Genomic DNA, 26,925 nt, shown 5'->3' with positions numbered 1-26,925 from the left:
ACTCACAGATTTCCAAAACAAGTTTATGGTGACCAAAGGGGAAATGTGGAGGGGAGGGATAAATTAGGAGGTTGGGATTAACATACACACACTACTACATATAAAATAGATAACCAACAAGGACCTACTGTATAGTACTCAATATTCTGTAATAACCTATATAGGAAACGAATCTGAAAAAGAATGAATATAGGTATATGTATAACTGAATCCTTATGTTGTACACCTAAAACTAACACAACATTGTAAATCAACTATACTCCAATAAAATTTTTTTTAATAAAAACATTTTAAAAGCGGCACCTACAAACTCAGTCATCAAGAGAATATTTTAATGCCATATATTTTTAAATCAAATTAGTTAAACTGATGCAGAAAAATCCATGATGAACAAAAGATCAACATTTTAAATAAAGACAGGATCAGTAATGGGGCCAAACCATGTCTGAGGACGAGGTAAAAGGAAAGATAAGTCACAGAAATGATGCAGAAAGAGAGAGAGTTCAGAGAATGTATTACCTTGCTCCCTCCGCACCAGGCTGCAGGCTGGCCCCGGTCCGTCTCCCACCCGCACTGGTACAGCCCCTGTCCAGCACCCCTCCTGCAGAGGCATCACAGCTCTTGCTGCTTTGGGGACCCACCCTCCCTGCCAGCTCAGGCTCACGTGTAGAGGTCTTAGCTGCCCCCTGCTGCAGCTTTTCCTAACGTCTTCTCTTCCTTCACCCTGCCCACACCTGACCCTCCTGTGTATACTGTCCCTGCATTAAATGGAAAGAAAGAAAGAGAAAGAGAGAGAGAGAGAGAGAGAGAGAGAAAGGAAGGAAGGAAGGGAGGAAGGAAGGAAGGAAGGAAATAAGGAAGGAAGGAAGGAAGGAAGGAAGGGAGGAAGCGAGGGAGGAAGAAAAGAAATGATGCAGGAAAAAATATTAAAATTCTAAAAATATCCTTAGAGAGAGAAGCTATTACATCCATGACACAAGAACAATGGGAGAGTATGTTTTTAAGAAATGATCAGAAAAGAATAAACAGCTCTTGGAAATGAAAAATATGATAGTAGAAAAGAAATCGGTAACATTAAGAAAATAAGGTTGAGAATATCTACCAGAAAGTGGATCAACGACAACAATTACAAGCAAACTAACAAATAGACAACAAAAAAATGCAAAGGGACAGAAACAGAAGAGAGAAGAAAGTTTGGGGATCAATCCCCGAGATGGACATCTAATTGAGGGGTCTGGTAGAAAGAGGAGAGTACGTAGAGAAAAGATGATCAAAGCAATAAAACAAGAAGACTTTCCAGAACTGGTGAATATAAGTCTCTGGGTTGAAACAGTCCATCAAGTGTCCAGCTCAGTGAGAGAGAAAGAGCCCAAACAGGCACTTTCAGAATGCTGGGGTTAAGGGAACACCCCTGAAAGCTTCCAGAGGCGGAGAAAGCAGGCATCTACAGAGATCGGGCATAAGTGCATCAGACCTCTCAACGGTGACATCAGAAGCCAGAAGACCATGTGAGATGCCTGCAAACTTGGGAAGGAAAATTATTTTTAATATAGAATTCTATATTCAGCCAAACCATCAATAGAGTGTGAGGATACAATAAAGGCATTTTCAGATGTGCAAGTTCTCCTCTTCTGTAACCTTTCTCAGAAAGCTAAACAAACAAGGGAATGAAGTGGGAAAGAAAAGACACAGGGTCAAGAGAACAGGGTGCCCAGCAAGGAGAGAGATAAGGGAGTTCCAGGATGAAGGAGAGGGAGGTCCCGGGATGGCTGTGGGCAGGCAGGAGAGCACCCGGCCAGGTTGGAGAAGGATGACGATGGCTGAGAGGTTTCCCAAAAAAACCCCCAAAAACCAAAAACTGACAGGTTTGACCACACCAAAAATTATATTTAAGGTCAATGGATGTTTAAGAATATATAGCGGTGGACTTCCCTGGTGGCTCAGTGGTTAAGAATCCGCCTGCCAACGCAAGGGACACAGGTTCGAGCCCTGGTCCAGGAAGATCCCACATGCCGCAGAGCATCTAAGCCTGTGCGCCACAACTACTGAGCCTGCGCTCTAGAGCCCACGAGCCACAGCTACTAAACCTGCGTGCCACAACTACTGAAGCTCGCATGCCTCGAGCCTGTGCTTCGCAACAAGAGAAGCCACTGCAATGAGAAGCCCTCACACCACAACGAAGGGTAGCCCCCGCTCGCCGCAACTAGATAAAGCCTGCACGCAGCAACGGAGACCCAGTGCAGCCAAGAATTCATTAATTAAGAAAAAAAAAGAATATATAGCCATGGTAAGTACAAAAAACTAAGAAAGTAGGTGGGGACTGGGGGCAAGAAAAGCAAAAATGATGCAAGAAAGTAAACAGTGATATTACCCTGATTGGATTAGTGGTGAACAATATTTACCTGATTACGATAAAAAGCAGAGCATATGGATTTAACAGTTGTATTGAGAGCATTAAACCATGCTTGGGGGAGTAGATAAAAGGCATATAAAAGGCACTCTTCATCTACACAACAGGCAACCAACAGATAATGTCTAAATGGATTTATCGACAGGTAGCAGTGTAAGAAAATTACTTAGAAATATGGAGATGACCTCCAGGAGAAGGTGCCCAAAGTGACACCTTCTGAGAGAGGGGTGGGCAGGTCCGGAGGAGAGGGGCGGACTGATGTGTTTTGTTTTCTGATTTTAGCGCTATTTGGCCTTTTTTTTTTTTTTTTTTTTTTTTTTGCTGTACGCGGGCCTCTCACTGTTGTGGCCTCTCCCATTGCGGAGCACAGGCTCCAGACGCGCGGGCCCAGCCACTCCGCGGCACGTGGGATCTTCCCGGACCCGGGCACGAACCCGTGTCCCCTGCATCCGGAGGCGGACTCTCAACCACTGCGCCACCAGGGAAGCCCTATTTGGCCTTTTTGACTGCATGCACTTCTTGGATTAAAAAAATTAGTTACTAAACATAAAATAAAGAAATGCCAAGAAGCCCATCCTCTTGTTGTTTCTCTTTTCATAGTTTTTCTGCATCCTGAGAATCCATCCTCTTCACCGGCAGCCACGCGCGCCTCCACACACAGCCATGGGCACATTCACACTCACATGGTCTCTCACACACACACACACATACACACACACACACACACACACACACACTCCTCTCAGACACAGCAGCTCATGGTGACAGACACACAGGCAAATGTACATAATACACAATAACCCTCAGACACACACACGATTACAGGTTCTCCCACAGACACAGAGGCCCCCATGAGCCTCCCAGGTAGCCAGCTGGGGAGCAGGGCCAGCTCTACAAGGCGCCAGTTCCTCCCTGCATTGCCACCCCCAGAACTGCCCCAGGCAGAGGACGTTTTCTCCTGCAGCATCCCCCTAATTGCTTCCTCCACTCAGAGTGCCCTCCCCGGAGGCTGAGCAACCAGAGCCTCTGTACCATTAACCCTCTGGAGCCACATGGTCTGTAGATGGTGCAGAAATGAGGTCGGGGTGGGGCCAGAGCTGGCAGCCGGATGTGACTAATAATGCCACCTTCATTCAGCTTCTAGTGGAGGCCCTAAGAAGTGGAAGAGTCCAGTGTCAGGAACCCTGTGGACATGCTGTGCATCCTTGAGCAATTCACTTCACCTCTCTGGGTCCACAAGGAGGTAGGCAAGCCTATGAAGCCCTGAGATGCCAAGATTTTATGACCCAGGCTTGACCCCGCTTCCATCCCCTCTCCCGGGAGCCCTCTCTCCACACCGACGTCCAGGGCCAACCCCAAAGGATACACTTGTGTGTCTGACAAGTGTACATGGGGCACCTGGGGGACCCCCCACTGCCAATGCCCTCCCGCTCCATGTCCCTCCAGCACTTACCACCACCCTGGTCCCGTTATCCGGCAGTGTGTCAATGGCCAGGGTGCCCCCACCCAGGTCCTGGCTCAGCTGAGTCCTGTCCGGCTCCGACACCTGGCCAGGGATCTCTCGGGCTCTCCGATTCCAGCCCTGCACAGTGGTCCCCTGGACGGCCCCTCCAGAGCCTCGGCCTGCATCCTGACCTGGGAGAACGGGACAGAAAGTTGAGTCCTGACAGTCAGAGTGAAGGCCCTGGAGGGGGACCAGCCTGCTTACTCTGCAGAAGCCCTGATTCCCATGCCGTCATTGACTCTGGGGACACTGACATTCAGGGCAGGAGATACCCAGCATGCACTGAGCTCCACCCACACACTTTGCACAGGAAACACTTTAGCCCTCACTCCAGCCCTCCACCGTAGGTATGATGCTCTCCATTTTGCAGACAGGAATCAGCAGCTCACAGAGGTTAATGAAGGTCATACAGCAGGTAGGGATGGAGATAAGTTTCCCTTATCTGCCCCCAAAGGGGTGATTATTCTCAACTTCACTGGAATCATCTGGGGAGTTTTAAAAATTCCTGCTGTCTGAGTTCCACCCCAGAGATTCTGATATAATTGGTCTGCGGTGTGGCCTGTGCATGTGGATCCTTAAATGACCCCCCGGGGAGCTTTTGAGAAGACCTGGACCTTACACGGCAGACAAGGGTGAGAACAATTGCTCTGGAACATTCCAAACCAGTTCCCTATTTCTCTACCACAAGTGGCACATAATCTCACCTTCCAGGGACTAGAAGCCAGAGAGCAGAGTTCTTTTAGTTCAGGGCTTCTCATCCTTGGTACTACTGACATTTTGGACTGGATAATTCTTTGTTGTGGAGGACTGTCCTATGCATTGCAGGATTTTTTAGCAGCATCCCTGGCCTCTACCCTCTAGATGCCAGTAGCACCTCCTCCCAGGTTGTGACAGTTGAAGATGTCTCCATAGCGGGGACCACTGTTTAGTCTCATCACGACCTTCAAACACCTTGGGCAAGTCACTTTCTCCATGAAACAAGGAGCTTAGACACCATCAATGATGGCAAATAGATTTCATCTCAAAAGCCATCTCCAATCGATTAGTGACAGCCAGGAGCACTCTAATTGTGAAGAATTCTGAGGTTCCACTTGTGTTTAGCAGGAAAGGTTGCCATGATCAATTAGCAATGTCTGCTGCGGGCACAGGATTGGAGAGAGGCTGCACACAGGCCATCTAGCAGCCGTTCCTCGACTTGATGCTCTCTCCACTTCCCTCTAGGTCATTAAATTTTTTCCAAATGACACAGAAACCATGCTTTTCCATTTCAGAAAGATTTATGCCCCCAAAGATATGTCTTATACGGTCTCTCCAATTGCCACACCTACTATGGACGTGTATATGGGACACAGACCACCAGACGGGTGGAGGTAACATTACCTGTGATCTCCATCAGTTTCAGGCCTGCACTGTGTCAGATGCCCTTCTCCACCTCGACCTGCCCCACCCCCTCCCCAGAGCCCTGGATGTAGCCCTCTCTCCTAGAGCATCTGCTGGTGGTCTAACTGTGCCTGTCTCCCTGGTAGACTTGAGTTCCCACAGGACCCTCCCACCTTCCGTAAATGTGTATCCTCGGTGCCTCGCAAACAGTAGGTGCTCGATCACCGCATAATTGAGGACACTTTACTGGAGGTAACTTGGGAGCCATCAAGAACAGAGGTTGAGAAAAGGCTTGCCCAGGACCAGGCCTGGGACTGGGGCCAGGACCCTGCTGTGGGGCTCTGATTTGTCATTAGACATTTTATCCAATTAAGTCATTCTTGGCTGCTGGCGCCTGCTGGATCCTTGCCGGCTCCCTCTCACTCCCCTGCCCCTAATCGCAACCAGATGCTCTGGAAAAGATGGAGAGAGGGTGGTCTCCAGACCCCTTCCCCAAGATGTCCACTGGCTGAGATGGACCTGAGCCCAGTGCTGGGAAGGCAGCCTGCCTGTGGCCCAGACCCCAGGCCAGGGCTGTCTTGCCGCTCTCGGGTGGGGCCCACAGCTGCCCCTGGTGGCAGAACTATTTATGCTGGGCTGCTCTGCCCAGCTCCCTGGGTCCTCCTGCAAGCAGCCCTCAGGCCTGGGCAGGAACCAGAACAGGAAAGGAGCATGTGCAGAGCAAGCAGAGGAGCTCAGCTGGCCCAGAAAGGGATGCTGGGGATCTGCAGGCATCACAGTCCTGCAACCGAGAGAGGAGGGAGCCTGGATGGTGGGGGCCTGAGGCCTGGGGAGAGGGCAGGGAGAGGGGCCTAGCCAGAGCTGGGGCCAGGGAGGGCACACCTGCCACCACAACCTGTGTGACCTTGGACCCATCAGTTTACCTCTCTGAGCCTCAGTTTCCTCATCACGAACATGGGGATGACAATCATGCCTGTGGCACAGGCCACCACGAGCATCAAGGAAGAAAAATAAACGAGAAGGTTTTGTAAACAAGGAGGGGCTTCCCTGGTGGCGCAGTGGTTAAGAATCCGCCTGCCAATGCAGGGGACACGGGTTCGAGCCCTGGTCCGGGAAGATCCCACGTGCCACAGAGCATGCGCCACAACTACTTGAGCCTGCGCTCTAGAGCCCGCGTGCCACAACTACGGAAGCCCACGTGCCTAGAGCTCGTGCTCCACAATAAGAGAAGCCACCGCACGTGGACCACAGGGAAGAATAGCCCCTGCTCACCTCAACTAGAGAAAGCCTGCATGCAGCAAAGAAGACCCAACGCAGTCAAAAATAAATAAATTAATTAATTGATTTTTTAAAAAAAGTTAATGGTATAAACAGGGATGCTCAGGGTCAGGACCAAAGGCAAAGCGTCCAGGAAGGAGACAGGGGCGCAGGACAGAGGGAGGTTGCCGAGGAGCCTTGGCCTACTCTGTCCTAACCCTGAATCTTGCCCTCCCAACCCCCGACACCCTGCCCCCTCCCAGTTGGCTAGGATGGGACACCACCCCTTCCGCCTGCAGAAGGGGCCAACATGGCTGGTTGCTCACGTGTGTGTGTTGGGGCCCACATGCACACACACACTTGCCTGAAGGCCTGGGCCCTCCTCCTGCAGGCTCACACACATGTTACACACCTATCCAACCCTCAGCCACCCCCTGCTCTGCCTTCTGCCTTGCACTGGAGAGCTCCCTCTTCCCAGCAAGAAGCTTCCGGAGCATACGCTAGTCATGTATTCATCCATTCCACCACCCATGGCCCTAAGTGGCATACAGTCTAGTGGGATGTCACAATAGTGACAGTAATGATAAAAACAACAGCTGACTTTTAGAGAATGGTTACTCTGTGCTGGTACTATTCCAAGGGCTTTAAACCCACTAACTCATTTAACCCTCACAGTCACCCTATGAGAGAGGTGCTAGTTTTAGATCTATTTTACAAATTGGGAAACCTAGGCACGAGGACATTAAGGAATCTCCCCAGGTCACACAACTAGTCCAGGACAGGAATTGCACTCAGGCACAGAAAAAGTGCAGGCTCTGCTCAGACCACAGAAAGTACAAGAGGTGACCGGCAATGCCAGGCTGTGTCCCAAGGTGCAGGGGCAGCCCCAGGGCAGAATGCACTGGGTGCCATTGGGTCCGAACCTGGGAGCTTCTCTGGCAGACTGTAGCCCCTGGAATGCAGGGGGACGGCCCAGTGGTAGGGCCCCAACCCTCTTCTGGTGCCCCTGCCCTGCTCCAGGGCAAAAAGCAACAGGCTGACTTCACAAGGCCTGGTCACGCAATCCCAGCGCCTGGGCCAAGCCACCTTCATCCCATGCATCACACAAGCTTGCCACTCCAGCCTCATGGCCACCACTCAGTCCTGGCCACCGTCACCTCTTTCCTGGTGGCAACTTCAGCCCCCACCCTTAATGCCCTTGGGCCAGTATCCCACACGCCAGCCAGAGCATCCTGTCCAGAGGACAAACTTCATTCCATCTCTCCCATGCTCCCCTCTCGCCATGACCCTTCGGCTGAAAGCCCAGCTCCTCCACTCAGCACTTGAGCCCCTTCATGACGGGATCCCTGCTGGCTTCTCCAGCCTCCCATCTTCCTAAAGCCCTTTGCAGGACGCAGCCCTACTCTCCCTGGCCACGAGGCTTCACACATGCAATTTTCTCATCCTAGATCACTCTGCTCCATAAATAAATCTTTCTCCTGATGAGCTCTTGCTCATCCTTCAAGTCTCATGAGATGTCACTTCTTCCCAGTGCCTCCTCTGACATTTCTGCCCCTCACCCCAAATGCTACATGCACCATCCCAGCCCTGATCCTGACATACTGCTGCTACCTGTGCCACCACAGGCTCTAGGTGCCTGACACAGAGCAGATGCTCATCAAGCACACATGGATGATGGAAGGAAGGAGGGAGGGAGGGAGGGAGGGAGAGAGGGAGGGAGGGAGGAAGGGAGGGAGGGACGGAGGGAGGGAGGGACGGAGGGAGGAAGGGAAGGAGGGAGGAAGGGAGGAAGGAAGGAAGGAAAGGAGGGAGGGAGGAAGGAAGGAAAGGAGGGAGGGAGGGAGGGAGGAAGGAAGGGAGGAAGGGAGGGAAGGAGGGAGGGAGGGAGGGAGGAAGGAAGGGAGGGAGGGAGGAAGGGAGGGAGGGAGGGAGGGAAGGAGGCATCCTTAAATGTCCTGAGTACCTGCAACCCACAGGGTTGAAAAGACTCTTCCCTCGTGGCACAGCCTCACCAGAAACCCTCCCTGTAGTATCAGAGCAATAAAAGCACAGGTTTGGGGGCTTCCCTGGTGGCGCAGTGGTTGGGAGTCCGCCTGCCGATGCAGGGGACACGGGTTCGTGCCCCGGTCCGGGAGGATCCCACATGCCGCAGAGTGGCTGGGCCCGTGAGCCATGGCCGCTGGGCCTGCGCGTCCAGAGCCTGTGCTCCACAGCGGGAAGTTATAAAAGAAAAGCACAGGTTTGGAATCGGACAAGCTTGAGACTGAACTTTGAATCTATCGCTTACTGACTATGACTTTGGACAAACTGCATAATCTCTCTGAGCCTCAGTTTCCTCCTCTGGAAAATGGAAATGATAAAACCTACATCGGGCTAGTCATTTTGAGACTTAAATAAAATAATGTGCACAAAGCACCCAGCAGAGTCCTCCTGCTTTCCTGGGATTCACATGAGGACCAACTTTCTGAGGGGCCCGGGGAAGGCTCCAGACCCTGAGCTGAAATCCTGCCCCTCAGTTACAAAGTCCCCAACTGCATCCTCTCCCCTCCTGCTGGCAGGCAGAAACCCACTGAGGACCCTGATCTGGGGAGAGAGAGGGAGGCATGAGGAAGGGGCAGGGAGAGATGGCCAGTAGCTCAGAAGAAAAGGGGGGAGGAGAGGAGAAAAGAAGAGTTTGCCTCTCTGAGTTTCTCTCAAAGGGACAGACTGGGGTCTGTGACCCCCTCTGATTCATTCACTCACTCAGTACATGTTTATTGAGACCCTACTGTGTGCCAGGCACCGTGCTGGGTGCTGGGGCAATAACAGGGAACAGGCAGACACAACCCCCATGCCCATGAAGATTCTAGTTGGGAAAGACACACAAAATGAGTAATTCAGCAAATGAGACAACGTGAGGTAGTGAGAAGGGCTGTGAGGGAAACAGAAAGACGAGAGGGCTGGGGATTGTTGCTACTCTGGACAGAGCCCTCAGGGTGAGCCTCTCTGAGAGGTGGCCCTTGAGCTGATGGAGACCTGGATGAAGAGAAGCCAGGGGACAGATCCCAGGGGACAGCAGCCTGAGGGTTTTGGGGGATGGCCGCCGGCAGAGTGAGAGCAGGGGTGGAGGTGGGGAGGGGTTGTTCGACGGCCACTGTGAGAAATCTGGATTTCAGTCTCACTCTGCTTGGAGGTCCCTGGTGAGCAAGGAGGAGGCCGGAAGCAGAGTCATAGCTTCAAGGGGCCCTAGAGGCAATCTGGTCCAAACCTCATTTTATGGATGGGGAAACCAAGGGTCAGAGAAAGGAGGAAGTTGCCAGGGTCACCAGGGGTCGGTGCTGGCCCTGGTCTCCTGACAGCCAGGAAGTCACGTCCAGCTGCCTTTTCCTTCTCTGTCTGCTGTAGGCACTTCCGGTTTCCCCTGGACCAGACCCTGAGTGCCACCACCCCCACGCTCCCCCTGTGCACCCCAGTATCTTCCTGTCTGTCCATCTGTCTGTCTATCAGCCTCTGCTGGTCTCGCCACCTGACTATACCTTTGGGTCCCTCATCTTTCTCCTGCTCCCATTTTAATGATAGACGAAGTTTCAAAGCTCCACTAACCAAGCCAATTCATCAAGTGGGAGGGGAGATCTCAGCTCCCTCCTGAGCCCATCCCCACCGCAGCGCGGAAGACTTGGAGCCTTGGGGCTGGATGGCAGCACCCCTCAGGTCCAGCTCCCAGCTGCCCTTTCATCATCACCAGGGCTCCACCACCATTTGGAGCAACCCTCCCCCAGAATGTCCCACCGCACACCTCTTCTCCCCAGAAGACATCCCTCTGCCTCCACACAGGGCCCCCCTCAAATCCAGCCTTCCCTTGTGAAAAAAGCACAGCACTGGGAGTAACAGCTGCCCCCGCTGGCTTCTTAGAGCTTCCTTAGGTCTAACCAATCTCTCCTGCTGCAGAGAAAGTCCATTTCTCCTGGCTGAATGTCTGTCAAAGCCGAGGAGACAGGGTGTCCTCTACTGAGAGATGTGATTCAAATCTCCGTCTGCCCCCTCTTTTTGACCTCCCAGGGTATCTACTCTTCCAACCCAACTCTGAAGAGGCAGCCCTCAGCCAGGCCTGGGTCTGGCCCCCATGGCCCAGCACATCCTTGTCTCCTCCCAATGCCCCCTTCCCCAGCCCTCTCCATGGTTCTCCCAACTCAGTCAGGTTCAGAGCCGTCTCTCACCCACCCAGTCACATCCTAAGTTCAGAAGATCCCACCAGGTCGGGTTTGCAAAGGACCTCAAAAATTGACCTGTCCAACCCATTCCTTTTTATATTGAGATTAAAAAATTGTTTTCAATTACCCCATCCACATCCTAACAAATCTGAAAAGGAAAGACAAACATTAAAAAAGAAAAAAGATCTCTCATAATCCCACCACCAAGAGTTAAAAATTTTGCCCACAGCCTCACTTTATAAGGGAGGAAATAGGCCCAGAGAAGGAAAGTAACTTGCTCGAGGTCACACAGCAAGTGAGATGCTGGGACTAGAAACCAAGTCTCTCTGCGTGGTCTCTCTGAAAACTGGTGGCTCTTCACCAGCAGCTTCTTGCCATATCAGCCTCCACTGTCCTCTGCCCACACCCTCCTTCTCAACAGGGACCCAGGCCTGCCTCACCTACGTTCAGGGATCATTAAAGTCAAGCACACTGTCACTGACGCTTTGCCTGATGACAGCACACCCCTGAGACACAGCAGCCCAACTACAGCATCACCCTCGCCAAACCCTCCACCTGCTCCATCCATCTGGGGGACATGCATGCCAGTGAGGCATGGAGTACTATCTTCCCAATTCTCTCTGTCAAGAGGCTTGACTGCAATTACCCACCTCCCCAGCCCCAGAGAAGTTCTATGTACATGAGGAGGAAAGAGGAGAATGTAAAACTACTTGTTGAAAAATGGTTCTCCTTTTATAACAGCAGGGACTCAAGGTAGGTCTCAGAAAGGACTTCCACGTGAGAGCGATGATCGTAGAGAACTGCTGTGTGCAAGATAGGACACCCCCACCCCCCGGTCTAGAGCCAGAGAAGCTAAAGGACCACCAGGGCAGAGCAGAGCAGGAGTGACAGGAGGACCCTGGAGGCTGGGGGTGGGGTAGCGGCAAGTTGCTTCTTTCTGGGCCCTGCTCTCCAAGTACCAAACGGAGAGAGGAAGGCGTCAGGCCCCTAGTGCCCTTGTTGGAGGAAAGATGCTGGGTCTCCTCCATCCTCCTGGCTGCTCCCACCCAGCCCCCAGCCTGGGTCAGCTTGGGAGTGGGGGCAGGGAAAAGAAAAAGGAGGCAAAACTGGGACAGGAGGCACCCCAGACTCCGCATCTCATCAGAATTCAGCCTCATCCGGTGTGACCAGGGGTCCCTATGTCTCGCCCACTGCCCCCTTTGGGGCCAGAGCCCACTGCCTTATAGATCCCACTCTACTAGGGTCCCTCCAGTGTCCTTCCAGGAGGGAAGGAGAGCTCGGGGCATCAGTGTCTGACGCTTCCTCCCTCACTCATACATCCTGTGTGTTTAGAAAAGTGGGGTCCCTGTCCACCTGCCACAGTCCACAGGGCACCCGGCCTCCCGCAGACACGACCCCCCGGCGCCCCAAACATCGCCAGCATGCCGGTACCTTCCCATGCCCACGCCCGCCTACCTGCCCCCCGACCCCCCGCCCCGATCCACCTCAGCCAACTCCGGCCAGTCCTACCTGCTCCGGGCTGGGGGCTCAGCCCCCGGGCAGCCTCTCTGAGCACCAACACGAGGAGCCAGAGCTCGGCCCGCATGGTGGGGGCCAGGGCCCGCCCCCGGCCCGCAGCTGCCCCGGCCGGGCTCTGGCGGCGCGGTCTCCCGGGCTGGCAGGCGGAGGAGTGGGCGGCGGAGCGGCGGCGGAGCGGCGGCGGAGCGCGGGGCCGGCGAGCGGCGAGAGCGGCGAGAGCGGCGAAGCGCCAGCGGGCGGCGAGCGAGCAGCGCGGCCTCCCGGAGCCGGGACCGGGGAGGGGGCGGGGCGGGGCGGGGGGGCGCGGCGCTTCCAGAGCTCTCCCTGAGGCTTCCCCAGCCCTCCCAGCCCTGCGCGAGCGCTCCCCGAGAGCTCCCGCGGCCGCTCCCTAGGCGGGGGGAGGGGGGGCAGCGGACGCAGGAGGGGGACAGGGCGGGGGACCCTCGGGCTGGAAGAACCCCCGAAGAGTACCAGCTACCCCCACACCGCACCTTAGCTCCTGCCTCCCTTCCCCTTCTGACTCCCCGGGGGAAAGCGGTGGAGAAAAGGCTCGAGAGGCCAGACCTCTTCCTCGGACCATGAGCTCCTACCACCCACCCCCCGACCCAGCTCCACCAGGCTTCCCGACTTTCTGGGCTGTTCCACGGAGTTGTGTGGGTTTCTGATGCCCACCCCCACCCCAGAATCTCCCCTTGCAGCAGAGGCCTGAATTCCACGCCCTCCCGTGGCTCCTCTCCACTTTATCCCACCCCCATCACCCACTGCCAGCAGACAATTGCCTTGTCCCCATTGTCTTGCCCCCCAGCCCAGCAGACATGGAGGTGGAGGGGGCCTGGCTCACCCCTACTTTGAAATAACCTGGACCCCTTCCCACCCCCAGGAGGTAACCGAGGCCTGCCTCCTCTCCGGGGACCGCAGGCCTCCTCAGGGCCCGACCCAGTCAATCTTCAAAGCCAGTCCCAGAGCAAGGAAATGTCTCAGCCCAACTGCCACCACGTTGTAGCAGGCTCTGGGGATAGATCCCCCCCCCCCGCCTTTTTTTCCTACCACAACAGAATAAAATACCTGCAATTCAGGATATTTAGTAGACGGCAGGGAATCAGGTCAGGACACGGAGGTGCCTCTTCCCTCCCCGACCTACCTCGTACGACAGCAAGAAACTCGAGCGCTGGATGGAGGGAGATAGAGGGGCGAGGGGGGCGCCCTGACATATACGGGGCTGGGGTCCTAAAGACTCTCTAATCTTTCAGAATCCCAGTTCCTCCTTCCTCAGGACCCAGGGTCCCAGAAGCGACCTCCTCCAGTCCTAAGGCCTCTATTCAATTACGATGGGACAAGACAAGGCCTATCTGTAAGTTCTTCTTGTTGTCTCATTTAAATTGCTATTTTGCCGATTCTCAGGATCAAAAAGACTGCTGCTTCCAGCTGCAGCTTCTTGCTGCCCTCTAGTGGGCATATGACGAGCCGCAACGCGCCTGTTCTGCGGTTTTCCTCACTTTTCTGGTCCTGGCCTGGAGCTGCCCGCGACCTCCTACTCCAGACGGGCAGGTTCACAAGTCTTTGCCCCTACCTTCCGAGAGGTCAAAGTGAAAGGTTCCCAGGACGAAATTCCAGCTCCGGCACTGATTTATTTGTACATTCCCCCGTCCGGGATGTCCCGCGGTCTGTTTTAAAAGGTCTCTTAATAAGAACTCAGGCTGAAATAGCAACTTGGAAATAATTAGAAGCAAACGACCTGTAATTTTTTTTAATGTAAGCTTCTAGAACTTGAGTGTACATCAGAATCACCTGGAGGGCTTATTAAAACATAGATTTCTGGGGCCACCCCCAAGCTCAATAGAGATAGGGACGAGAATCCGCATTTCTAACACGTTCCCAGGTGGTGGTGCTGTTCTCCGTACCACATTTCGAGAGCCACTGCTCTAGAATTCCTGTATTTCGTACTCTCGCCGCTCCTCATCTGCCCAAAATAAAGGTGGCGAAGGAAATGTCAACGCAAAATTGTGGAAGGAAAAAAAAAGCTGTAAAGAAAATTGTTGCTAGAGAATCGGGGTCCGGTGCCTTTAAAAAGGCACTGAGGGGGCACCCGGATTTGAACCGGGGACCTCTTGATCTGCAGTCAAATGCTCTACCACTGAGCTATACCCCCTCTGCTGGCAACGGTAGGCAGATGACTTGTTAGTGCTTCTCTAGCGCAGGCGCTGTGCTGGACGCGAGAACAGAGGTGAGGTCCAATGTTTACATGAGATGGAGAGAAAATGAATCTCAAGAGATTACTCATCTGGGTGCAGGGTTTGTTTCCTGAAGCTCTGAACTAAAGAATTCTAATGATGTAAGAAACTTGCTGTTTGAGAATGTGGGAGGGGAAGTCCCTAGAGATCCCCCATTTCAGGGGCCTTCCTTTGGGCCTGGGTCCCCCTTTCCTGCCCTGCTAGAGTTCCCTTAGCGTTTCTCTTGGCGCCCACTTCTCCATCCTACACGCTCTCGTAGACTCCTCTCGGCCTTCCTTCCCTAGCCCGAGCCCGGCCCTTAGAGACTCAGCTTCTCTTGTTCCCAACAGCAACTGGGGTCCCCGGGCAGGGCCACCTGCGGGTGCTCCCGCTTCCACCCTACCATTACGAGAGTGGGCCTTTGTACAATCTACCAGCAGACTGAGGACGTGATCTGGCAGGGCCGGGGACTCCACTCCACCCACGCCCGACTGCAAAACGGGTCAGCAGTGCTGGAGGATCCTTCCCCTCGCGTTTGTAAGTAAACTTCAACGTGTGCAATGCAAGACCAAGAAAACGCGAAAAGTCTTGCATAGAGAGGGGGCACCCGGATTTGAACCGGGGACCTCTTGATCTGCAGTCAAATGCTCTGCCACTGAGCTATACCCCCATCCTCCCACTACCCTCCAGTGAGAATGAATTTCCGTGGAATACGGGGATGATATTACCTTTGAACTATTGTGTTTCTCTTTGAAAATAATCTAGTGAAAGGAAAATAGAATCTGAACGGCAATGTTTAGAATTCCTGAGTTCTTTCTCCACAATCACGCCTTATGTAAACCACAAGGTTAAAAAGATCCTGAGCCCTCTATATCTGTGTCCAGCCTCTCACAGAGATGTCACTACCTGACTTGGGAAGGGAAGAGACCCCACTGATCTCAGGACCATCCCAGGTCTTCTGGGGTAATAGCACTGCTCCCTGTACACAGATGGGTAGCCTGGGTTTCCATCCTGTTTCCAGCTCTGCTTTGATAGGACCCCTAGGCTTTTCCAACCCTGAAGGGCCCCTCCTCCCCTCCTCCATGAGTTAGCATCAAACCACTCTTTCCCCTAGGCCCAGGTAGAGCCCAGAGCTCTGAGTCCTGGCAAGTGCGGTATCAGTCACCTGGCAGAGGGCTGTACAGCCCAGGACCAAAGAGCCAGTCCCCTAGCCAGACAGACCCTTGAGGCAGCCCCCCTCTACTTCCAAGGTGGATTTCCCCTGCCTGAGAGCTTTGTATGAAAACCAAAAGCCAGTCTGAGGCACAAGCAGAAGAAGAAATAAGAGGTGAGCAGTTTTCAATGACATTTATTACACCTTCATAAAATTCCTACTACAGTGTGAAAAAAATCACTACAAAAAGACAAGAAAAGCAAATGCTCTAGGAGGAATCTGAGATATTTGGGAGGAGTAGGATTCACACTGGAAGGACACTGGGAGTGAAGGTGTGGTCGGAGGGAATGGGAGGGTGAGGGAGGAGTAGAAGTCCCTGCAGTGTGAGGGACTGTCCCTGGCCCGAAGGTCCTGTCCTCTGCCCTCTCCCCTCCCAGCCTTTGGTTCTGCCCTCCTTCCCCTGAGCCGACCCCTTCACCTTTCTGGAATCTCCTCTGATCAAAGGGTAGGAGACAAAGATGGCTAAGGGGCCAGAAAGCTGGAGTAGGGGGTGAGGGGCTTAGGGTTAGGGTTCTAGGAAATAAAGAAAAATTCCAGGGTTTCTTACTCTGTCCTCCATTTTTCCTACAGAGAGGTTGAGGGCTGAGGGGAGGGGGCTCCACTTCCTAATCCCCCAGCACATCCAACAGCTTCCCTGGTGTCTCCAAGAAGGATGGAGTGAAGGGCAGCTTTTACAGTTGTCCTGTCTGCAGCAATTCAGGGTGCTCAGTCTGGCTCCTCAGTGGGGGTTGGGTGGATAGTGGCAATCTCCCTGTCCATAGCTGCCCCTGGTCCCACCGGAGAATCACAGAAAAATAACAAATAGTCATTTGGGTTTTCCACCCATATCGTCCATGCAAAACCCTCAAAGATTCTGGTTGGCCTCAGGCTGACATCAGTTGACAGTGGCCCAAGACTGCAGCCACTGAAGCCCGGCAGGCAGCCTGCAGAGACAGAGGAACAGGCAAGGGTCAACATATCCCGTGAGGGTGATGGCCTCCCCAGCCCCCAGCCCCTGCTGACTGATGGAACGACCAAATTTATATCCAGTTTTGTGTGCGGTTAACAAATATAAACGGACTGTGTACCTACCATGTATCAGGTACTGTGCTAGGTTACTGGTGAAAAAACAGACGTCCCTCTAGGGCTTACAGTCTAGCAGAGGAGAGAGATATTAAACAAATGATCAAACAATTCTGTAACTACGTACTGTGACAAAGGTTAGAAAGGAGATGTACAGAGGCCTCCGGATGTCTGGGAGTCAGGGAGGGCTTCTTTGAGGAAGAGGCCTGGAGACCCACCTTAGCAATGTCTTTGCGCAAGGCTCCAGTGCCCCCTTCCCACTCGCTCCATCACTGGGTCAGTACCAGGGTGGCCTCAAAGGCCTGGGAAGAGGCTCCATAAGCAAGTTCTTCCATTATACTGTGAGCAACCCCAGAGAAGGAGTAGACTCTTGGTCATGTCTGTATCACTTGGCACAGTGCCTGGCACATGGGGGTTACTTAGAAAATGCCGATTGAATTGAACCAACTGTGGTTTGGGGGAGGGGGTCCTCCTGACCCAGGAGTCGGCAAGGACACTGCCAGAAATGTGTGGTTCCTTGGGCTGGCCTGCCTAAAGTCTCCCCTTCTTCAACTGGGCATCCATGCCCCCAGCCTGCTGTGACTCCACTTGAGAGGGAAGAGGAAGGGGAGTTCTCCAGGCCTGATTCGAGGTCCTTTCTGTAGGACCATGACCCAGCTCTCACACATCCTTCAGGTGTTTAAGCAGCTACCTTCTTAGCAGCCCCTCCCTGGGCACCTTATCTAAAACTGCAACATTCCCCACAACAGACATCCAACTTCCCTTTCCTATGCATTTTTCCCCTTTACACTTATCACTTTTTAACTTACTGTATATTTTTCTTATTTTTATTGCCTATTGTCTGTTTCCCACCCCACCCCCACTGGAAAATAAGCTCCACAAGGGCAGGGATTTTTGTCTGTTTTGTTCACTGCTGTTTCTCAGGTGCCTAGAACAGTGCTTGGCACAAAGTACAGTCATTTCTCCATATCCATGGGGGATTGGTTCCAGGATCCTCGCAGACACCGAAATTCTCGGATACTCAAGTCCCTTATATAAAGTGGCATATAACCTAGGCATATCCTCCTATATACTATAAATCAACTCTAGATTACTTATAATACCTAATATAATGTAAATGCTATGTAAATAGTTGTAAATACAATACAAATGCTACGTAAATCATTGCTGGAACACGGCAAATTCAAATTTTGCTTTTTGGAATTTTCTGGCATTTTCTTTTTCGAATATTTTCAATCTGCAGTTGGTTGAGGATGTGGAACCCATGGATATGGAGGATGGACTGTAGGTGCCCAATGAATGTTAAATGAATGATATCATTTATTCTCTATAGGAACTCTGGGAGGGAACAGGTATAATCACCCTCGTCTTTACAGACAAGGAAACTCAAGGCCAAAAGGACTCAGAGATTCCTGCCTGGAAGGCTTGTCCCCCAGGTCTTCCCATGGCTGTCTTTTCATTCAGGTCTCAGCTCAGAAGTCACCTCCTAGTAGAGATGGTCCCTGACGACCAGAGCCAAAGCAAACCCATCCCTATTATTCAATTTCACTTTCTTCAAGCACTTCTCAGTACTTAAAATGTTTGTGTTCAGGTGGAGTGTCACCTCTATCCCCACTAGAACAAACCCCTAGAGAGCAGGGACCCTGTCCTGTCTTGCTCACTGCTTACCCGCCAAGCCCTGGAGGTCCAGGTGGGACAGCCATTAACCTTTCCCCGGTGAGGGCACAGCAGCCCTGTATGTGCCATGTGCCACGGGTGGTCTTTCATGGCACTAAGGGTGAGGAATTGGGAGATCTCCACGGTGGTCACGGAGTCCTTCACGTCCTGCTTATTGGCAAAGATCAGGACGGAAGCATCTCATAGAGCCTGTGGACAGAGGGACCCAGCCCCAGTCAGCCTGCCAGGATCCAGCCCCCCTTCCCATGGCCCCATGAGTCCTCCCTACCTCCCCTGCTTTCCCAGGTGGGGTGGGGATGGAGGTCCTGCCCAACACTAACAACCACATCCAGTGACACCGACAGCTCCTGGAATGCCTCTCAGCCAGCTCACAGTATCCTTACAATGATCTCGGGAGGTAGGAATTTGATGATCCTCTCCGTTTATACTTGGGGAAATTGACGATTAGAGAGGTGAAGTAACTTGTCTGGGGTCCCACAATGCGTGAGAAGTGGGGTCAGAACCTGAACTTGCAACTCTGGCTTCTGTGATCAGTTGTGCTGAGGGTGTTATTGCCCTTCATCTGGGATAATCTCGCCCCGCCCAAGCTGCTGGGATGGAGGTTCTCAGAGACTGGGGCATTAGGAATAACGCTCAGAGAGGCTAAGTGAGTAGAATGAGGTCACAGAGCTAGTACACCGGGTCCTCTCCCGACTGCAGGGGTCTTACCTCATGGGCCAGCATCTTACACAGCTCCTACAGAGCGGTCAGCAGTCGATCCCGGGCCGTGCTGTCAATCACAAGGATGATGAACTGACCAGCAAGGGTGAGTTGTGAGTGATGGGCTTTCCCTTCAATGAACGTGTCTCCTTGCTCACTGCAGTCTGCCCTGATGTGAGTCCCACAGAAAACAAACTGTGCATCCTCAAGACCCCACTGCCCTAGTCCCATTTGAATTTCCTTTTCTATCCAGACCCAGGGTGGACTGAGCACAACTTCTGATTGTGTGCCAGAGGTTATGCAAAGCACTGGGCCTTCATGACTCCATTTAGGCCTCATCACAACCCCATGGAACTGGAACTGTTACTATGCCCATTTACAAACTACGAGACTGAGGGTCAGGGAGGTGATGTATCTTGCCCGTGTGCACACAGCCTGTGAGTAGCAGTACTGGAGCTTGAAATCAGCTCTCACTCCAGGAATGAAACCACTGGATTCTGCTGCTGCTGGAATGAGAAAGTAAGGCCCCCAGAGACAAAGGGCCTGCCCCATCCAAGGCAACAAACAGAAAGCTGCCAGCAAGCAGACAAAGCTGCCAGGAAGTATTCAAAAATTTTAACGGGCTTTGCGCTGCCTTAAGTATTTGACACATCTGAATTAGCTCTTGTTTTATTATTTAATTTTCACGACCCAGGGAGGTCATTATTATGGTCTCCATCTCACAATGGGGCAACCAAGGCTCAGAGAGGTTAAGTGACTGGCTAATATCACACAGCTCCTCCAAGCCCAGGCACCCCCCTCACGTCAGCATTGGAGTAGTATGTGTTCCAAGCGGAGCACAGAGCCTCCTCTCCTCGTATGTCCCACATGAAGAAGTGGGTCTTTTGCAAAACAATCTTCTCCACGTTGCTACGGATGGTGGGACATGTAGGGACCGCCTCATTCTTCAGGCTGGGGAGGCAGGAGAGGGTACCAAGTGCTCAGCCCAGTCCTCTCCCAGCTCTGGTCCCCCACCTGAAGTCAGGCTGAATCTAACTTAGAACAATTCAGCCCAGGTTGACGGAGCCTCTGCTGGGCATGAGGGAATGCAGACAGGAGTGAGACCAAGTCCTGCCTGGCTTGGACCCCAGAGAGGGGAGACTTATTAGAGCAGTCTCCCCAAGCTTTAATATGCAGCTGAATCACCTGGGAGTCTTGCTAAAGTGCAGACTGTGATCCAGTGGGTCTGGGCTACGGCCCAGCATTTTGCATTTCTAACAAGCTTCCAGATGATGCCAACACTGCCGGTCTGTGGACCACACTTTGAGCAGCAAGGGATCGGAAAAAGGAGACAGACATAAGTGAGGGCCATCAGAAAGGGGCTTTGTTTAAAGTGACTTAGAAAACACACACGTTTTTATACGTAGGGAATGCCTCTGGAAAATCTGGGAAGTGAAACTGGGAGTTAGGGGTGAGAGGGAAACTTACTTTTCACTATATATGCTTGTATTGTTTGAATTTCCCTTTTCTTCTAATTAAAAAATATATATATATTACTTTTTCAGGGGAAAATTTTCCTAAGTAAATAGGTTCCAAACAGGAAGAGATGCCATCCAGAGTAAATATCGGGAAAAGCTCCGATGGATAATTACTCAGCACGTGTGCCAGACTCTGCTAGACCAGGAGCTACAGAGACCAGGCAGACCCAAAGCTGGCCCTACCTTCTGGGTTTGAAGAAGGGGGAGAAAATGAAGACATAAGACTGGGGTGCAGGAGTTAGAAGGAGAGACCTGACGCTAGGGGGAGCGAAGAGCACGGAGACCATCGGGCAGGTTCGGACAGCTTCAAGCCCGCAACCAGGTTTGGCAGGGGTAGGGGGTAGACGGAGGGGAGCAGTGGGGTTGCTCATACCGAGCAGGATTCAAAGGCCTGGCCGAGAAGTCATTGAACTGAGCGGCCACTTTACCAGGAAGGTCACACCAGGTTCCGCCGCCAGTCAATCCTCCTGGCTACAGGGGAACCCGAGGACGCAGGGAAGGGCTCCGGTGATTGGTCCAAATGCTTGTCAGTCTGGTGGGAAGGCCCAGCCCCGCCCCCCATCCGAGAGTCCCTTACAACGGGTAGGGAATGGAGGTCTTTCCTGCATTGTCCAGTCCTACGATGATAACCCTGTGTTCTGGACGCATCCGGGGGAAGGGCAGGGTCAGGGCCAAACCCGATGACCAAGGGACTGTGTGCTCCACCAGGCCTCCCAGGAAGGAGACAAGTGTTCCCAGCAGGCTGGGGGGCCTGTCCCCACCTTACTACTTCTGCTCCCCCGCCCCCTTCCCCCACAAAAAACAACAGGGCAGGTTTCTTTCCCACCGGGCCGAGACACCTGCGCCACTCCTGAACAGTGGAAATGGGAGCTGAGCCCCACATTCCCTGCTCCACATTTCCAGAAAAGCGATTGTGCCAAAGGTCGGGGGCGCTCAGGGCTTGCCAAGAGAAGGGGTCTGAGGAAAGAGCCGAGCGAGCGTGTAGTCATAATCGCAGGAAACCGGCGACAGCGTTGAGCCGGAGGAACGAGGCTCGCCCAACCCTGCGCCCCTGGGCGCACCGAAGCGCGCGACCGCCGAAGAGTGGGCGGGGAGGGGCAGGGGAGACTGCGGAGCAGGCGGGGAGACCCCACTCAGGACCCTCCGAGCCCGAGGTCCCCCATCACATCCGCCCAGACGACCCCAGATCGGGGGGATGGGCGGACAGGTAGGAGCCGGATCAAAAAGGTCGCTCGGATGCCCTGTGCGCCCCTTACCCTGTTTCCCGAAGATGCTCATCAACTTGCCGATCAGTTGTCCCATGGCACGTCCCGGGTCAGACAGGGATAGGACTCGGGGGCCTTCGGGTGCCCGGGTCGAGTCCCGGCGCTTGGAGCCCCGCCCACACACACACACCTCCGGAGGGCCGGGCAAGCTTTACCTACGGGGTTGCGGACGCCCCATGAGTCCGTCCCCTAAGGGGCTTGGGAACCCCCTGGGACGCTGGCCCCTCGAGGGCGCTATGAACCTCACAGTGACAATGAGCTACATGTCCAGAGCCCTGGAGGTGTAAGGAAAATGGGGTCCAGACTTCACATCCTCCCCCTCGCCCTGAGAAAAGCCCAGAGTTCTCTGGGTGGACTACTCCCCACTGCAAATCAAAGAGACCTAGCACAGGGGCCCACATCGGATACCAGCTCTCCCTTCTCCGAGTGCCATGTCTGAGGCACTAGACAAACAAAACCCTAGGCCACCCGCCTTCTGTACTTCTGTGTGAAGCAGACAGAGCCCACCCATCCTCTCTGAGCTGCGAGAACATTCCAACCCTCTACAGGTCTCTAGTTGTTTCACCGGTGTGGGTCCTGTAGGCCTACTCAGAGTGAGTTCCCTTGGGGAAGGGCAAGGTGTCCCCTCCTTTTGCAGGCCCCTTGGTGATGAGCAACTTCTAGGTGTAGAGCCGTACTGCTTCTATGGTTCACTGATAAAACTACTGCCCCAGCACAGCTTTCTGATTCCCGAGGGTGGGCATCTGAAGACAGTGACGGAGCAAAAAGAGAGATCTCTCAGCCGGAGACCCTGCAAAGGGGGCCAGGATACCAAGACCCAGCCAAGCAAAGCCTGGGCCAAGAGAGAGCCAGGCTGGAAGAGGGAGAGGAAGGGGGAGCTGCTTGTGGCTGTTTGTGAATTTCCTTCTTCGCTTAAACTGGGAAAAACCAGAAGACAAAAGGAGACATGGGGAAAAGGCAAACCGAACTCAGGCTGAGGGGGTGGTTAAGAGAGACCAGTCACCACACAGGAGACTCGACTCCTAGCCCACTGCCACTGCCCCTGAATGCGCCCCTTCCCCGAGGGAACAACGCTTTAACTGGTCTCCCTGCCTCCCCTTTACTCAGAGCATCCTCCACACATCCCTATTAACCTTCCTGAAGCACAGCTCAGAGTCTGCTACGCCACAGCTCATAAACCTTCAATGGCTCCCACTGGAGTCACATCAGTCTCCTCACCTGACATTGAAGAGCCACCATGAGCAACCCCCACCTGCGTCTGCAGGTTATCCCCCCCCATGCTCTGCATCCATGGTCCTTGCCCACACAGGCCCAACTATGATTTTGCTTCTCTATTTCCTCCACCTGAATGTCCTTCACCACCTCAGAAAGGTGGGTTCCTCTGTCCCTTTAGGTGCCCGCCATAAAAGCCACCTACTTCCCAAGCCCTGGCCTGGTTCTCCAACTAAATGGGGCTTCTTTCTACCCTGAGATGATAACTGGCATGTCTGCTTTCTCCAGTCAACTGTGAGTCCTAGGGAATTCCCTGGCAGTCCGGCGGTTAGGGATCCACACTCTCACTGCCAAGGGCCTGGGTTCGATCCCTGGTCGGGGAACTAAAATCCCATGAGGTGTGGCCAAAAAACCCCCAAAACTGTGAGTCTCAGAGGGCGGGGTCATGTCATGCTCATCTGTGTACCCCACCCCCATTCCCTGCCCGAGCCAGCGCCTAGCACACAGTGAGGATGTGTTGTTATTGGACTGAAGGGCCGTAAGTTAAGTTACAGCCTGAGAAATGGCCTTTGGAGTATTAAAAAAAAGGAGTATGAGCACAAGTTGAAGAGGATTGAGGAAGGCTGGGAAGTTTGTGGAGAGAAGAGGGAACAGCTCACTAAATACAGAAATTTCATCCCACCCATGGTGGTGCCCAGAGTTAGAAGGAAGGAGAACTGACTACCAGAGCCCATCTGGGCTGATTCCGTTTCAGCCCTCATTAAAAAGGAGCTGGGGCTGCATCTGGGTGGAGTAGGATAGGGGCGCAGAGGGTGCTAGGGGAAGCAGCAATGTTTAAAGCATTTTTACCATCTGTTTCCTGGAGGGGAGGCATGAAGGAACCTCTTAGTGCACCCTGACCCCACCATCAATAGCAGAATTGAAAGTGACGTTCTGCTGGCTGGAGCACATTCAGTAAACAGACGAGAGCTGTCTCTGCTGTGAGGCCCAGAGCCTGGATCCTAGGCGGTACTCATTCATTTATTCATTCATTCGACAAACGTGAGTCAGGAATTAGGAACATGCCAAGCAGGCAAAACAGACCGTGTCCGGGTCTTATGGAGCTTGCCGTCTAGTTCGGGAGACAAATACACGCACCAAAAAACAACCCTGAGAGACAGTAGGCTGGAAGGCCTGACTTAGAAGGGAGCTGAGGCACACGTCTCTGAGGATGTGATTACCGGGGCTAAGACAAGATTTCTGTCAAGGGTACTGGGCTGGGGACCACACTCCTTTCCACCCTGCTCCCAGGCCCTGGTGGCCTCACCTCGCTCACTTTTACAATGGTGGCAACCTTCAGTCTCTCCGACCTCAGCTCACTCTAGGGTAGAGCCTACTCAAAAGACAGAAGCAGCTGGTCAGGGAGGAAGATAGGAGGGGTCCCCAGCATCTCCGTTCCTGAGTCCCTGAGGTGGCTGCGGTCATAGCACCAGCCTCTCTGGGCCTAGTCCCAGCCGACTTCACGGTTGTGGAAATCCTCACCAGTTGACAACCACCAACGTGCTTATTGTGTGCTGGTTGAGGGCTTATGGTTACTAGGAGACAAGAGTCTCTCTCTTCAGGGACTTCCCTGGTGGTCCAGCGGCCAAGACTCTGCGCTCCCAATGCAGGGGGCCTGGGTTCGATCCCTGGTCGGGGAACTAGATCCCATATGCCACCACTGAAGATCCCACATGCCACAGCTAAGACCCAGTGCGGCCAAGTAAATAAATAAATATTTTTTTAAAAAAGTCTCTCCTCATCTCTCAATATCTCTAAGCCACCTAGAAATGCCTCTGCTGGCAAGTTCTGGGCAAATGTAATTTCAGGCAGAAGGCACGTGGAGAGAAGACAGAAACATACTCAGACACATGCCTCCTCTTCCCCTGCACCCCTTCCCTTGCAGAAGCTAGGGCATCCTGGGTCAGGGGAATTAGCACGAGACTTGGGGGTCACGGACACCACAGAACTTGAAATCCGATCTCAGTTCCTGTCCTTGCTTGATGGCTGTGTTACTATGGACAGACTGCTTAACCTCACTGAGCTTTATCTGTAAACTGAAACTAATGAGCCCTGCCTTTGATTTTAAAGTACCATGAGCCCTGCCTTTGATTTTAAAGTACCAGGGTCCACTGCAGATGGAGTTCCTCTGTGCAGCCCCAGACCAAGCCTGTTTTCTGCTCTCCTCCTCTTGGACGTTCTCCCACATGCACCTTAAACCCACCTTGTCCAAAGCTAAGTATCATTTCTGCCTCTGACCTGTTTTTTCACCTGCTTCCTCTATGTCTGGGAAGACCCTCACCCACAGTCACCCCAGATGCCTCCCTTTTTTCTCACTAGCTGCCTCCAATCACTTTCCAAGAGCTCTCAATCGTAACTGCTAGATGTCTCTGGCAGCCACCGCCTCCTTCCCCATTCCACTGAAAACCCTCCTCATTTTCCACCTGGAGCATTGCAGCTGTTTCCAAGCTAGGCCCCCCCGCCTCCGATCTATGCTCCAAACTGCACCCGAGACAATCTGACCATCACTGCTTACAGTCCTTCAGTTTCTGCACACCAGCTTGAGGACAAAGCCCAAACTCCCTAATGTGACTCAAGGCCCCTGTGACTTACTCCCGATGACCCCTCTCTTACCACCACCTTGAGAGCACACTTTGCTAGCAAAGTGCCAAGAACGTGTCATGTGTGTCACCTATTTCCTCTGCCTTGAACCCTTCCCCTCCTTCTCTGCCCAGGTTAATTCCTAACCAGGCTTCTAGACTCCACTCAAGCCTCACCTCCTCCACGAAGCACCCCCTGATCTCCCCAGGTTAAGGCAGGGACCCCTCTTCCAGGTTCCCTCAGGACCCACTGCTTCCCACATCAGAGAGCTCGTTGTGCTGTCCTGAATTGTCTGTAGCTCCCACTTAGACTTGTGCCTGGTACATAGTAAATGCTCAATAAATGTTTGCTCAATGAATAAACACAGGAAAGAAAGATCGATTCCATTGAAAGGCAATGGGAGGAGCACTACGATGGCAGGCAGACTGGGCTCCAGTCCCAGCAGTGCTGGCTTTGCCGTCACCTCCCTGTTGACCATGGGCCAGTCACTCGACCTGTGGGCCTTCCCAATTCCTCTTTCCTTGGGTTTGCTAACCCCTCATCTGGAGGGTCCTGACGTCTGTTGCCCTCTACACACACACTTCGCGCAGGAGCATTCAGGTCCACCACCCCAAAAACAAGAACCATGAGAGTGGAGAAATGGTTTGTGCGTGCTGGGTGAGGCAGGATACAGGCGACAGCAGGAAGGATCAACCATCACAAGTCCACATCCGGCCAGCTGATGGTGGCAGGAACGGGCACTGTCACGTGCTGACTTTCCTCCTGGCTTTTGATCTCTCAGTCTGGGACTGGGATGGGGGTTCCTGATTCTCTGCCCTTCCCCACAAACAGACCTCTTCCCCTCCCACCAGGTTGGTTAGCAGGGCCTGGGGTGGGTAGTTGTGGAGGCATCAGTGGAGGGAGCCGGAAGCTCAGCCCAACCCTCCCTGGGAAGCTGGGGAGCAGCTGAGGCCACAGGAGCAGAGAAGCAAGCACGGGCCTCTAAGACAGTGTGCCAGTGGCTCTGGATCTGACCCCCTGAACAAAACCCGGGGCACCCCACTTCCCGTCTCAGCTTCCAGTTTTCCCTGGCTCTACTTATGGGGAGACAGACCGGACAGGCATGGGGCTTGGGGCTGAGCAGAGCCAAGACTGGCCACGGCTTTATTCCTGCACCCACCCCTTCACTCTCCCTCCCTGCACGTCGGCAGCT

General features: G+C 53.3%; 2 protein-coding genes and 2 non-coding genes across 4 annotated transcripts in view; all 4 read right to left on the bottom strand.

Moving 5' to 3' along the window:
• Positions 1 to 12,326, bottom strand: part of PLXDC1 (plexin domain containing 1) — a 60,948-nt gene extending 48,622 nt beyond the window's left edge. The window contains exons 1-2 of the mRNA XM_065896938.1: positions 12,251 to 12,326; positions 3,864 to 4,045 (exon numbers count right to left, since the gene is read on the bottom strand). Coding sequence (XP_065753010.1) covers positions 3,864 to 4,045; positions 12,251 to 12,326 — 258 coding nt within the window. The remainder of the gene's footprint in view (positions 1 to 3,863; positions 4,046 to 12,250) is intronic.
• Positions 12,327 to 14,336: 2,010 nt separating this feature from the next.
• On the bottom strand, positions 14,337 to 14,408 carry TRNAC-GCA (transfer RNA cysteine (anticodon GCA)). Its single transcript has one exon. It is a non-coding gene; the product is annotated as a tRNA-Cys (tRNA).
• A 659-nt stretch (positions 14,409 to 15,067) lies between these two features.
• Positions 15,068 to 15,139, bottom strand: TRNAC-GCA (transfer RNA cysteine (anticodon GCA)). The gene has a single exon. It is a non-coding gene; the product is annotated as a tRNA-Cys (tRNA).
• Positions 15,140 to 16,556: 1,417 nt separating this feature from the next.
• Positions 16,557 to 21,939, bottom strand: ARL5C (ADP ribosylation factor like GTPase 5C). Its single transcript, XM_065897751.1, is given in 7 exon segments — positions 16,557 to 16,605; positions 18,452 to 18,495; positions 18,497 to 18,610; positions 19,130 to 19,213; positions 19,924 to 20,071; positions 21,215 to 21,275; positions 21,894 to 21,939. Coding segments are annotated over 7 exon segments (546 nt in total).
• Between the last annotated feature and the right edge of the window lie 4,986 nt (positions 21,940 to 26,925).

Source organism: Phocoena phocoena, chromosome 19 (genome assembly GCF_963924675.1).
Source record: "Phocoena phocoena chromosome 19, mPhoPho1.1, whole genome shotgun sequence".
Lineage (NCBI taxonomy): Eukaryota > Metazoa > Chordata > Mammalia > Artiodactyla > Phocoenidae > Phocoena > Phocoena phocoena.
This window is presented reverse-complemented; position numbering and strand designations above follow the sequence as displayed.